A 14,077-nucleotide genomic window follows, 5' to 3' on the forward strand; every position below is an offset into this window, starting at 1 on the left:
ACTGTTGACAACGATTCGGCAACTTTCGACGATTTGGCAACGATTCGGCAACTGTCGGCAACGATTAGGCAACTGTCAGCAACAATTAGGCAACTGTCAGCAACGATTAGGCAACTGTTGACAACGATTCGGCAACTGTCGACGACAATTCGGCAACTGTCAGCAACAATTAGGCAACTGTCGGCAACAATTCGGCAACTGTCGACAACGATTAGGCAACTGTCGACAATGATTCGGCAACTGTAGACAACGATTCGGCAACTGTCGGCAATGTTGAAAGTGATTTTTCAAATGCTTTTCAATGTCAAGTGGTTGAAAATAAGAGCAAACGCGGGGGCTTCATACAAGAGGCTTTTACTGGAGCGGGACGTAGGAAGAGCCGGATAAAAAAAAAACAAATAAAAGTCACCAAAATAACAATAAAAGTCTGTGTACAGTGCATGGTGGGCAAGCGTGGATCAGTCGCTGTCGGAGGGCACAGCCGAAGAGCACTTCCTCTTCCTCTTGGGCGCTTTGGGCTTGGAGTCTTCCTCCTCCTTGGGCGCAAAGGTGACGGTGAGGCGAGGCGAGCGTCGAGGGGCGCCGGCGACGGCAAACCTACCGAGGCGCTGCTGGAGGCGCTCTCCTCCTCATTGTTGCTGGGCTGGGCGGCGCCCTTGCGTGAGCGCGGAGACGTGGCGGCCGCCTTGCGGCGAGACTTGAGCAGTTTGGGCTGCGAGTCCTCGTACTCTTCGGCCAAAGCGAACAGGTCGCTGAACCTGCACGGACGCCGTCGCCGTCTTTCGGGTCAAGACCTCAATCCGATGCCGGCGCGTTTCGGCCTACCTCATCTTGTGTCCTTCATCGCAGCTGGCTTGAACGTGCTGCAGGGCCTGCAGGATGGGCGTCTGGCTGAAGACTGAGCAGAGCCACAAGTCCGGCGTTGGCGGCGGTCGACCCGGCGGTTCGCCCGCCCCCCCCCCCGCCGCCGGTACTCACAGCTGTTCTTGGTGTTGTTCAGGCTCAATCGGAGGTTGTCCAGATGTTCCAGGATCTGTTCCAGCGTTAGCTGGGCCAGTTTGCTGCTGGAGCTGCGTAGACTGCAAACAAAGAAACACGGAGAGGACGCCGGCGCTGATGGCGATGCGGAGGAAAACTCTTTGGTGGTCCTCGTCGCCATCTTCTGCCCACCTTTGCCTCTTCCGAGGTTGGTTGTTGTTCTTGATGAGTTGCGCTTTGATGTGCTCGGCCAGGGCGTCGTCATGTTTGGACGCCCAGTGGCGCAGCAGGCTGGTGGTGAACTGGTCCTCGCTGTGGCAGGGCCTGCTCAGGACCATCTTCACCATCTCCTCGCTGGGCCTGGTGTACGCAGGAACGGGTGTGAGAGGCGCTAACGCTGGCGCTAACGCTCGCCGCGCTTACTTTTCTCGACGCAGCTGCAGCAGGAGGCACGACAGGGCCTCGGGGTGCTCTGCACGCAACAAAAAAGGGGGAGGCGGCGTCAGCGGGGGGCCAAGCACGCGCAAAGCGGGCGACGCTACCTTTGTATTTGAGGTGCTGAAGAATGGGGATGATGGTCTCCAGAGGGATGCTGTGCGCCAGGAACAGCTGCCACGTGCTGTACTGCTCAAAGGTCTCCCAGTCCAGGGACTGGACTGGCCAGCACGGGGAGAGCAAAAAGTGTTAGGGGGGGGGGGGGGGGGGGCTCCCTTTGCATCCTGCCCGCTTGCAAACGTGCGAACGAGCGCTCACTCAGGATGTTGAGAACCGAGTCTTTGCGGAACATGACCAGGTTGCCCATCATCACGTGACACATCAGCTCCTGCAACTGCACATGCCAACAAACAGGGAGCAAACGAGGAAGCAAATGAGGAAACAAACGAGGAATCAAACGAAGGAGCAAACGAGGGAAGAAACAAGGACACAAATGAAGGAGCAAACGAGGGAGCAAATGGGGGAGGAAACAAGGAAACAAACGAGGAAACAAACGAGGCAGTAAACGAGGGAGTAAATGAGGGAGATAAAGAGGAAACAAACGAGGAAACAAACGAGGGAGCAAACGAGGGAGTAAAACGAACGGGAGCGAACGAGGGCGCAAACGAGGGAGCAAACAAAAACAAACGAGGAAACAAACGAGGAAGCAAACAAGGGAGCAAACGAGGGCACAAACAAAAACAAACAAGGAAACAAATGAGGAAACAAACGAGGAAGCAAACGAGGGAGGAAACGAACGGAGGAAACGAACGGAGGAGCGAACGAGGGCGCAAACGAGGGAGCAAACAAAAACAAACGAGGAAACAAACGAGGAAACAAACGAGGAAGCAAACGAGGGAGCAAACGAAAACAAACGAGGAAACAAACGAGGAAACAAACGAGGAAACAAACGAGGAAACAAACGAGGGAGCAAACGAACGGAGGAAACGAATGGAGGAGCGAACGAGGGCGCAAACGAGGGAGCAAACAAAAACAAACGAGGAAACAAACGAGGAAGCAAACAAGGGAGCAAACGAGGGCACAAACAAAAACAAACAAGGAAACAAATGAGGAAACAAACGAGGAAGCAAACGAGGGAGGAAACGAACGGAGGAAACGAACGGAGGAGCGAACGAGGGCGCAAACGAGGGAGCAAACAAAAACAAACGAGGAAACAAACGAGGAAACAAACGAGGAAGCAAACGAGGGAGCAAACGAAAACAAACGAGGAAACAAACGAGGGAGCAAACGAACGGAGGAAACGAATGGAGGAGCGAACGAGGGCGCAAACGAGGGAGCAAACAAAAACAAACGAGGAAACAAACGGAGGAGCGAACGAGGGCGCAAACGAGGGAGCAAACAAAAACAAACGAGGAAACAAACGAACGAGGGAGCAAAGGAGGAAACAAACGAGGAAACGCAGAAGGGAGCAAACCAAGAATGAAAGGTCACGTGAACCCCCGAGCGCAGCGGCCCTCCGCGTCCTCTTGCCCACCTGCGTGGAATCGATGACGGCCACGATCATGTTGAGCAGCTCGCCGCTCCTCAACGTCTCGTCTGGGAACTGAAAGGTCACAAAGGTCGTCGGAGGCGGGCCAAAGTGCCCCGTGGCCCCGCCCCCTCGTCACCCTCCCCGTGCCATTTCACGGCAGACAGCAACGCACCTCCGAGTAGATGGAGGGCGTCAGGTAGCAGAGCAGGCGCACGTCGTCCTCCTGACACGCCTTCATGTCCATCATGAGACACGTGTGAAGGTCTCCGAGCGCCGTGGCCTGCGCGAACGACTCGTACAGCAACATCTTGCCATTGGCCGCTTTGCTGAGCACGCGCGCCGGGGGAAAGAGGCACGTCTGTCAAAGTCGTTGCGCGACCCAGCGAGGAGGTGGCTTTTTGCCATTCATGGATGGGCTCTCAACTGGAAGGCGGGCGGGCCACAAAGGCGGGCCACAAAGGCGGGCGGGCCAAAAAGGCGGGCGGGCCACAAAGGCGGGCGGGCTCACCTGGCTTTGAGGTAGTAGAGCAAGTGGTAACCGATCTTGGGCTGCTTCTGGTAAAGCTCGGCCAGCATTTCCAGAAGAACGCCAAAGCCGCTGTTGTCCTCCTGCATGGTCACCAGGTTGCGGAAGACCAGACACACGGCCTTGCACACCGACTCCTCCAAGGTTCTGAGGCAAGGGCGCCGCCGGTGAGGAGGAGGAGGAGCACGGCGAGTGGGCGTCGGCCTTACTCCTCGGCGCTCTTACTCGTCCGTGATGTCTTCGGGGAGGACGTCTCCTCGGAAATGCTCTTTGAAGATCTCCGCCAGACACGACGCCAACGCTGACATCTGCTCCGTGTCAAAGTCCTCCTGCAACGTGCGTACGCCAGCGGCTTAAAGGCGTGCGTGGGCGCGTGCGAGCGTCCGTGTGAGCGAGCGAGCGCCTCGCAGACCTCCAGGATGAGGTCCACGATGTCCTGCATGACTTCACACTGCGTCTCGGTGTCACTGGGGGGCATCGGGCACGTTGACTGATTGCGAGCACGGGATTGGACGTCTCGCGTGGGGCGACCTCTGACCTTGACTTCTGCAGCTGGACGACCTTGTCCTTCATGGTGTCGTCCAATTGGTGGAGCCACGGTGTGATGTCGGCGGGCTCCTCCACCACGGCCTCCCGGATTGGATGAAACCTGAACTCCCGCTTCTTTCCTGCGCAAGCATGTGTAAATATGGACGCCTCATCCAATCAGATAATAATAATAATAATAATAATAATAATAATAATCCATTTCATTTGTAAGCGCCTTTCAAAACTCTCAAGGTCACTTTACAGTCACTGGATCACTTTTTCTGTAGGTGAGCAGCGGCAGCCGCATGCACCAGCATTCACTCAACCCGGAAGTAACTCAAATAGATAGAAAGCTAGCTAGCTAACAGATAGCTAATAGATAGCAGATGGAAGCAAATAGATAGCCAGCATTTCTGTATGTATATATATATATATATATATATATATATATATATATATATATATATATATATATATATATATATATATATATATATATATATATATATCCATCCATCCATATATATGTCACTTTACAGTCACAGGATAAGTTTTTCTGTAGGTGAGCAGCGGCAGCCACACGCATCAACATTCACTCGACCCGGAATAACTCAAATAAATAAAAAGCTAGCTAGATCGCCAATAGATAGCTAATAGATACCCAGCTAACCAACCAGCTAGCTAATCGATAGCTAGCTATGTGGATAGATAGCTAACAGATAGCCAGCCAGCTATTTCATTAGTAAGCACCTTTCAAAACTCTCAAGGTCACTTTACAGTCACTGGATCAGTTTTTCTGTGGGTGAGCAGCGGCAGCCACATGCGCCAGCGTTCACTCAACCTGGAATAACTCAAATAAATAAAAAGCTAGCTAGCTATTAGATAGTCAACAGATAGCCAGCTATCTAGCACGCCAATTGATAGCTAATAGATACCCAGCTAACCAGCCAGCTAGCTAATAGCTAGCTAGCTAGCTGGATAGATAGCATGATTGTGGATGGCGACGGTGCCTTATACGAGCCTTTGTTGTTGACCTCCTCGTCGTCGTCGCTGAAGGCGGCTTCCGTGTTGTCATAGCAACCTTCCTCCTTGTCCAGTAGGGCCTCCATCTCCATGGAGGCGAGCTCCTCCATTTTCACTACACACACACACATAGTTCATGTGGCATCCATGTGGGCGCGCACGTGCGCGGGCATACCTTCCATGGGTGGCGAAGGGGCGCTGCAAAATTCCGGAAATCTTTCCCTGAGCATGGAGCGAAGTTCTCGGTCCAACTTTGGGTTGTCAAACAGCGGCGCCAAGTGGCTGCAGAGAAAATGACCTTTTAACCTCCCCCGGGAACGGCAATTGTGCGGGTGCGCGTCTTGCGGGTCTTACGCCAGCACTCGCTTCTCCATGATGAAGGTGAGCGAGTTGAAGACACCCTGCCGTACTTGAACTTCCAACGGCGGGAAGAAATGCGGGATGATCTGGCGGGAGAAGATCATTCGTGATTTTTATGAGGGCCGATTCAGTACTGTGGCGGGGACGCAAACCAGACTGGAATTGTGAGTGAGGTGAGAGTCAAGCTGGGAGGTAACATTTTTTTCAAGGATTTTGGCGATGAATGGAAGAGGTGAATTATTGAAATCGTTGGGATCTGAGACCGATTTTTCCAGGATTGGAGTGACAGCTGCGGACAATTCCAGTGAATAATGAGGAGTGAAAAATGGATATTAGCTATCAATTAGATAGCTAGCTAGCTTTCTATCTATTTGAGTTACTTCCGGGTTGAGTGAATACTGGCGCATGTGGCTGCCGCTGCTTACCCACAGAAAAAACATATCCTGTGACTAACAAATAAAGGTTTTTTGATTCTGTCAAATGATCTTGAGAGATCTGAAAGGCGCTTACAAATGAAATGTATTATTGTTATTGACTTGAGGCATCAATGTATAAATAAATGTGTATGTACATTTATAGATCTATTTATACATACATACACACACACACATATATATACACACACACATATATATATATATATATATATATATATATATATATATATATATATATATATATATATATATATATATATATATATATATATATATATATATATATATATAGATATATTTGACAATAAAGCTGACTTTGATATATACACACATATATATATATATACATATACACATACATACATACATACATACATATATAGGGAGAGAGAGAGCGAGAGAGATGCTGTCTAGCTGGCTATCTATTTGCTATCCATTTGCTATCGATTTGCTACCTATTAGCTAGCTACCTAGCTGGCTATCTATTTGCTATCTAACTAGCTATTATCTATCTATTAACTAGCCACCTAGCTGGCTATCTATTTGCTATCCATTTGCTATCTATTTGCTATCTATTAGCTATCTGGCTAGCTAGCTCTGTAGCTGGCTATCTATTACCTATATGGCTATCTAGCTAGTTAGCTAACTGTCTAGCTGGCTATCTCTTTACTATTTGTTAGCTAGCTAGCTAGCTTTCTATCTATTTGAGTTACTTCTGGGTTGAGTGAATGTTGGCGCATGTGGCTGCCGCTGCTCAAACACAGAAAAACGTATCCTGTGACTGTAAAGTGACCTTGAGAGTTTTGAAAGGCACTTACAAATGAAACGTATTATGATGATTATTATTATTAGCGAAGGGACGTTTGCGGCTCAAAGCCACACGGGGGTAGGAGGAGGCGGAGTCTCACCCGACACATGAAGTCGAGGAGCGTGGCCGTGATGGCGGGATGGGGCTTCATGGAATGATGCATCACCAAGATGGCCGGCTCTGCGTGCGTTAGCTCGCGTTAGCGTCGCCGGCGGCGTTGACGAGTGAGCGTGCGAGCGAGCAAGTCACCTATGTTCATGATGCTGTCCTTGTCCGGGTTGAAGAAGAGCCAATCGTAGAAGAGCGCCAGCTTGGCGTTGGAGGCGGCCACGTTGGACTAGGCGAACGCGGGCAGAAGGCCGGTTGGTCTCGGAAGGGCGCCGGGTGGCGGACGGGCGCTTACCGTGCAGGTGGTGAGCAGCCAGCCGATGATGGCCCAGCGCGGGAGGATGTCGGAGCTGAGGACCTCGTTGGACGGGTGCACCACGCCGCAGATGTAGCGGATCAGGTCGCAGCGCAGCGACTGGCTCTCGGCCATGGACAGGTACTGCCGCTGGAACCAGTCCTGGTAGCGCTTCTGCTGCCCGAAGCGCACCTGCAGAGGAGGGCGGGCAGTCCAGACGGACGGACGGACGGACGAGACGAGCCGGACGAGACCCCCCCTTACCCTGGAGGTCATGAACAGCAGTTTGGTCTCCATGTCGGGGGTCAGGCGGCACGCCAGGAACTTTCGCGACGTCCGCGCCGTGAGCAGCTGCAAAACGCCTGGCGGGCGGACACACAGGCGTCGCAGGGCATTGCCACGGAGACCGGCACCGGGCTGCCATCTTACCGGTGAACTGCGGACTGAGGACTTGAGGGCTGTGGAGCAGGTCCCTCCACAGGAGGTCCATCTCGGGGATGCGGGCCACGTTCTGCAGCAGGCGCACCAAATCGCGGCCGATGATCACGCACTCCAAGAACTGCGAAACGGGGGCGGGGGGGGGCCTTGATGAAGGCGAGCCTCATTGTCACCGCTGCCGCCGCGCTCACCTTCTCCCGCAGCATCCCAATGCAAAAGTCCACTTCCTTCTGGCGCAGGGGAAGCAGGTTGGGGGCGCCGTGGTCCACGATGAGGCGCAGGTACGTGTACACCGACATGGCAATCAGCATCCCGCTCTTCAAAAGCCACTCCCTGCGCACGCACATATAATCATACATTTCATTTCGGAGCACCTTTCAAAAGTCAAGGTCACTTTACACTCACAGGATACGTTTTTCTGTGAGTGAGCAGCGGCAGCCACACGCGTCAGCGTTCACTCAACCCGGAAGTAACTCAAATAGATAGAAAGCGAGACAGCTAGCTATTAGATAGGCAACAGAGAGCCAGCTAGCCAATAGATAGCTAAGAGATAGCCAGCTAACCAGATAGCTAGCTAATATATAGCTAGTTAGCTGGATAGATAGCTAACAAATAGCCAGCTAGTTAGATGATGATAATAATAATAATAATAATAATATAATAATAATAATAATTTTCATTTCTAAGCGCCTTTCAAAACTCTCAAGGTAACCTTACAGTCACAGGATACGTTTTTCTGTGAGTGAGCAGCGGCAACTCAAATAGATAGAAAGCGAGCCGGCTAGCTATTAGATAGCTAATAGATAGCCAGCTAACCAGATAGCTAGCTAATATATAGCTAGTTAGCTGGATAGCTAACAAATAGCCAGCTAGCTAGATGATGATGATGATGATGATGATGATGATGATAATAATAATAATAATAATAATAATAATAATAATAATAATAATAATAATTATTATTATTATTATTATACCGTACGGTATTACCAGTGTCTGGAATAACATCTGCCCGGATGCCCAGGGCGTGCAACTTTCACGTTGGGCGTACAACTTACAAAACGTCTCCGCCCGGTTGGCCGACAACTTTAGGAAAAAAAAGTTGTCATTGTTTTTTTTTTCAAATCAAACATTTGCTTTATTCAATAAAGCAAACGTTTGAACGAAAATTTCAAAATCGGAATAAATTATTCCGATTTCAAAATCTTCGTTTGGTTTGGAAATTTCGGTTCGTTTGGCAATTAGCATACTCGTCACGGCAGCCAATCAGAAGCCTGCTTCGTGCTTCCGGACTTTCCCGAGCGTCGTGCGTTTGCGTCTCATTTTCCAAAGTAGATGCACAGAACTTCAGCCCCAAAAAAGAGATTCAAAAGAAGCTAACAACATTTATGACGACAAAAAACGTAAACGTACATTATCCCGTCCGTGACTGTAAAGTGTCCTTGAGAGTTTTGAAAGGTGCTTAGAAATTAAATGTATTAAAACAAATCTTTAATACTTTGCAACAATGTTTTTTTTTTTTTGCGATTAGTCGTCTTATTGTGTTTCAAGTTGTGAAAAAAAATGGTGTAGGCAACTTTATGGTCGGGCAGGCAACTTTTCAGAGTTGTCTGGATTGGATTAGCTTTTATTAGTCTGGCAGTGAAGAAATGGACATTTCAACAGCGGCAAATTGATAGGAATTAATAGGAAAGGAAAGGAAGAAGTAGAAAAACAAAAGACGCCTTGGAAGCTTTTGAGCTACTGCGCCTGTCACTAACTTCTGCTCCAGGAGGATGTCCAGGACGCTCTCGGCCAACCACAAGTTCTTTGTGGACACGTCTCCGCCTGCATGCACGCAGTCACATGACCGTCGTCACATGACCGCAGTCACATGACCGCTCTGCGCGCGTGTCTGACCTGCAATCTGCTTGAGCAACGTCATGACGACGCCATCGGCCGCCGTCACGCCGCTCTTGACCAGCTCTCGCACCAACCACACCAGCTGGATGGGCAGAGACACATTTGAGGCCCCGCCCTCTTCCTGGGTGGGCAGGGCGTGGGGGCGTGGCCGGTTTACCTGCTTTCGGGGAATGTCCTGGAGCTTGAGGAACTTCTCCATGAGGATCTGGTTGATCTTCACCAGGACCGCATTCATCCCATCTCTGTTCACCAGCGTCAAGTCTCTGTAGCACTGCATACGCCCACGTGTCACCGTGGCGATGACACACATGGCATGGCAAGTGGCATGTCTTCAATTAATAATCATTATTAATGAAGCAGATGGAGGCAATCCATCAGCTACGCGGCTTCAGTTGACCTAATTCAAGACGTCTTGATTAACTGGCTATCTTGTTATCTAGCTGGCTAGCTAGCTACTGTATCTATTTGCTATATAGCGAGCTAGCTATTAGCTATCTATTCGTTAGCTATTGGCCATCTATTCGTTGGCTAATGGCTATCTATTCGCCGGCTAATGACTATCTATTCGCTAGCTTTTAGCTATCTATTCACTAGCTTTTAGCTATCTATTCACTAGCTTTTAGCTATCCATTTTCTGGCTATTGGTTATCCATTCACTGACTATTGGCTATCTATTCACTGGCTAATGGCTATCTATTCGCTAGCTTTTAGCTATCCATTCGCTAGGTATTGGCTATCCATTCGGTGACTATTGGCTATCCATTCGCTGGCTATTGGCTATCCATTCGCTGACTTTTGGCTATCTATTCACTGGCTAATGGCTATCTATTCGCTGGCTAATGGCTATCTATTCGCAGGATAAGGGCTATCTATTCGCTTTCTAATAGCTATCTATTCGCGAGCTAATAGCTATCCATTTGCTGGCTATTAGCTATCTATTTGCTAGGTATTAGCTATCTATTTGCTAGGTATTAGCTATCTATTCACAAGTTATTAGCTATCCATTCGCTAGGTATTAGCTATCCATTCGCTAGCTATTAGCTACCCATTCGCTAGGTATTAGCTATCTATTCACTAGCTTTTAGCTATCCATTTGCTGGCTATTGGTTATCCAATCGCTGACTATTGGCTATCTATTCACTGGCTAATGGCTATCTATTCGCTAGCTTTTAGCTATCCATTCGCTAGGTATTGGCTATCCATTCGCTGGCTATTGGCTATCCATTCGCTGACTATTGGCTATCTATTCACTGGCTAATGTCTATCTATTCGCTGGCTAATGGCTATCTAGTGGCTGGATAAGGGCTATCTATTCGCTTTCTAATAGCTATCTATTCGCGAGCTAATAGCTATCCATTTGCTGGCTATTAGCTATCTATTTGCTAGGTATTAGCTATCCATTCGCAAGTTATTATCTATCCATTCGCTAGGTATTAGCTATCCATTCGCTAGCTATTAGCTACCATTCGCTAGGTATTAGCTATCTATTCGCTAGCTATTAGCTATCTATTCGCTGGCTAATGGCTATATATTCACTGGCTAATGGCTATATATTCACTGGCTAATGGCTATACAGTATATTCTCTGGCTAATGGCTATATATTTGCTGGCGAATGGCTATCTATTTGCTGGCTAATGGCTATCTATTTGCTGGCTAATAGCTATCCATTCGCTAGGTATTAGCTATCTTTTCGTGAGCTAGCTGTATTATTATTATGATTATGTGTGTGCCGATTATTATGATTATGTGTGTGCCGTTACCCTCTGGGCCTGCGTCGGCTCGGTGAGAAGCAGAGCGAAGAGTCCGAGACAAACCTCCTCATGCTGCTGCTGCCCTTTACATGCCTGCAACAATGACAACAACGACGAGGACAACCACAACGCTTGCATGGCTCCGCTGCAACGTGTTTGCTGCTGACGGCGTGACGAACTTACACTCGCAGTCAGAGCGTCGTTTGCTTCTCTCTCCGAAAGGCCATTGGTCAGTGAATGAACCACTCCGACGCAACGCTCCAGTTTCTGCACTCACACACACACACAAAACCCAAACACAAAACCCACACCCACAAAAAAAGTGAGCAGGCTTCTAGAGATGTGTCATTCGCGAACGAACCGGTTCTTAGAGCCGGATCTCTGAAGTGAACGAAGAGGCTTATAACAAGTAGCCGCAAATGGGAGCCAACTTTTTTTCCCCGCCTCCAGTCTTCGGTTAAAGCCGCACGTGATTGGTCAAGATCCGTGGTAGAGGAGGGAGGGGAGAATTACAGACACGCGCAGCAGTGTGGAGAGAAGGGGGGGGGGGGGGAGTTAGGGTACAACAGGTAGACAAATGTTATGACATTATGCTGTTATTATTATTCAATTATGATATTTTCTACTAGTTGGTATGATAGCATTATTAATATGAAAAGCAAATGAGTGACAGCTGATCATCAGACAGGCTTCGAATGCGCGGTTGTGACTCAAGTTGTGCGTTGTAGTGATGGGAATTCCGGCTGCTTTCAGAGAGCCGGTACTTTTGGCTCGGCTCACTAAAAAGGTTTTGGCTCCCAAATGGCTCCTCTGTTTTTTTTGTTGCTTAAATTAGTTAACTACTAAAAATCATGTAAAATTATGTGAAAAACGAATTATTCATGTAAAAACACACTATATCAGATATGTTTATTGATATGGCTTGATTTATATGTGCAGAGTTAGTGGATGCTAACTTTCACTTTATCTGGGCTTAGTTTGGTCTGATGATCAGCTGTCACTAATTTGCTTTTCATCCTAATAATGCTTATCATACCAACTCGTAAAAAATATCATAATTGAATAATAATAACAGCATCATGTGATAACATTAGTCCACCTGTCTACCCTAAGACACCCCCGCCCAATTCTCCTCACTGCCGCGTGTGTCTGTAATTCTCCCCTCCCTCCTCTACCACGGATCTTGACCAATCATGTGCGGCTTTAACCTAAGAATGGGGGCGGGGAATAGAGGACAAAAAAAGTCGGCTCCCATTTCCGGCTCATTGTTTACAGAAGTGATAGGAATTACGGCTCTTTTGGCTCGGCTCACTAAAAAGAGATGGCTCTTTGGGTTCCCAAATGGCTCCTCAGTTTTGTTTTGCTTATATTAATGTGCTCCCAAAAATAATGTATAATGGTATGTAAAACAAAATACAAATGCTAAAAATATAAAATGTATCATTTAAAATATGTATGTGGCTTTATTTATATTCCTGTGAGTGTGACCTCTGTGAGCGTGTGTGTCTTCTACCACGGATTTTGACCAATCACATGCGGCTTTAACGGAAGGGGGGGGGGAGTCGGCCACTATAAGTGGCTCCCTATTAAAATCTCGCTCTAGTCATTCACTTCATAGAGCCGATTGTAAAAGCCGGTACGTTCACGAACGACACACGACTAAGGAGCCGGTTCACTTCAGAGATCCGGCTCCTTCGCGAACGACACATCACTAGTGCGTTGCTTTGCTGACTTCCAGTGCAAATGGCGGGCTAAGCTAATGCTAAATAGCCCGTGAAACGCTGTGAGACGCGGAGAGGGAAGCTCGAGCGTCTCCCCGTTGGCGGCAGCGGCGGGTTTACCTCCTCCAGTTCGTCTTTGGCGTCCAGTTGCGTGGACACCAGAAGGCGGCCCTGCGCCTTATTCTTGACCGGGACAGCTTCCATCTGCGGCGGCCGCTTCACCTTCCGCGCCGAAAACGCGGGCGCCGGAAGAGGCGCAAAGTTGTTTTGTTTTTGGTTTGATGATGGCGTCTTTGTTTATTGTCACGCTTCCAGTTCGGGAGCTTTCCTCTCGTCCCGCTTCGTGCTGCTTTTCCACTTGCTGATGAGAGCGAACATTGTACTTCCGGCTTTGCCGCCAATAGCGGTCCCGAGGCGTCAGAATGACGCGAATCTGGCCCAATTGGCACAGCAAGGGTGGTCTGGTTCCGGTCGAGCCGCAGCCAATCAACGATTTGGGCCGGAAACTTCGTCCTCTTCAATACATTAAATGATGGGAATTCCGGCTTCTTTTCGAGAGTTGGTTCTTTTGGCTCAATGCAATAAAATGATCCTGTTCTTTTGGCTCCCTAATAGCTCCTCAGTTTCTTTTGTTGCTTAAATGAGTTAACTACCATTAGTCATGTAAAATTATGTGAAAAATAAATTACTCATGTAAAAATACACTATATCAAATATGTTTATTTATATGGCTTAATTCATATGTGTACAGAGTTAGTGGATGCTAACTTTCACTTTCCATGTGGTTCCTCTGGTCTGATGATCAGCTGTCACTAATTTGCTTTTCATATTAATAATGCTATCATACCAACTATTAAAACATATAATCATTGAATAATCATAATAGCATAATGTGATATCTATTAGCTATCTAGTGGGGTAGAGAGCTAGCTATTAGCAATATAGCTAGCGAGCCAGGAAACATATTAGCTATCTAGTTAGCTAGCTATCTAGCATTCTATTAGCGAGCTAGCTTTCTATCTTTTTGAGTTATTTCCGGGTTGAGTGAACGCTGGCGCGTGTGGCCGCCGCTGCTCACCCACAGAAAAACAGATTCTTTGACTGTAACCTCGTGACCTTGAGAGTTTTGAAATAATGTATTATTATTATTATTATTATTATTATTATTATTATTGCCATCAACAGCTCTTCATCCATTTATTCATTGATGCACAAGAGGAGGTTTCATGCATTTA

At 48.1% G+C, this 14,077-nt stretch overlaps 1 protein-coding gene across 3 annotated transcripts; it reads right to left on the minus strand.

Annotated features, from left to right (window-relative positions):
• Window positions 1–344: 344 nt before the first annotated feature.
• On the minus strand, window positions 345–13,250 carry ints3 (integrator complex subunit 3). Of its 3 annotated transcripts, XM_089023768.1 has the most exons (29): window positions 12,963–13,239; window positions 11,305–11,388; window positions 11,131–11,214; window positions 9,527–9,640; window positions 9,367–9,451; window positions 9,228–9,294; window positions 7,659–7,800; window positions 7,459–7,588; window positions 7,294–7,391; window positions 7,030–7,221; window positions 6,876–6,963; window positions 6,727–6,806; window positions 5,376–5,467; window positions 5,197–5,303; window positions 5,020–5,136; window positions 4,009–4,138; window positions 3,883–3,937; window positions 3,696–3,799; window positions 3,453–3,617; window positions 3,117–3,270; window positions 2,948–3,016; window positions 1,732–1,807; window positions 1,521–1,634; window positions 1,402–1,450; window positions 1,171–1,338; window positions 979–1,079; window positions 826–898; window positions 602–758; window positions 345–536 (listed from the first exon to the last, which is right to left on the minus strand). In XM_089023768.1, exons 1-29 carry the CDS (start codon window positions 13,044–13,046, stop codon window positions 459–461), a joined length of 3,057 nt encoding a protein of 1,018 aa, XP_088879894.1. In that variant the 5' UTR covers window positions 13,047–13,239; the 3' UTR covers window positions 345–458. The 3 variants fall into 3 exon arrangements, with proteins under 3 accessions (XP_088879894.1, XP_088879893.1, XP_088879895.1); XM_089023767.1 differs by having other exon boundaries at window positions 7,030–7,391; window positions 12,963–13,244; XM_089023769.1 differs by lacking the exon at window positions 345–536 and having other exon boundaries at window positions 621–758; window positions 826–872; window positions 7,030–7,391; window positions 12,963–13,250.
• Window positions 13,251–14,077: the final 827 nt, after the last annotated feature.

Source organism: Hippocampus bargibanti, linkage group LG20 (genome assembly GCF_051943395.1).
Source record: "Hippocampus bargibanti isolate YZ-2025 linkage group LG20, ASM5194339v1, whole genome shotgun sequence".
Classification (NCBI taxonomy): domain Eukaryota; kingdom Metazoa; phylum Chordata; class Actinopteri; order Syngnathiformes; family Syngnathidae; genus Hippocampus; species Hippocampus bargibanti.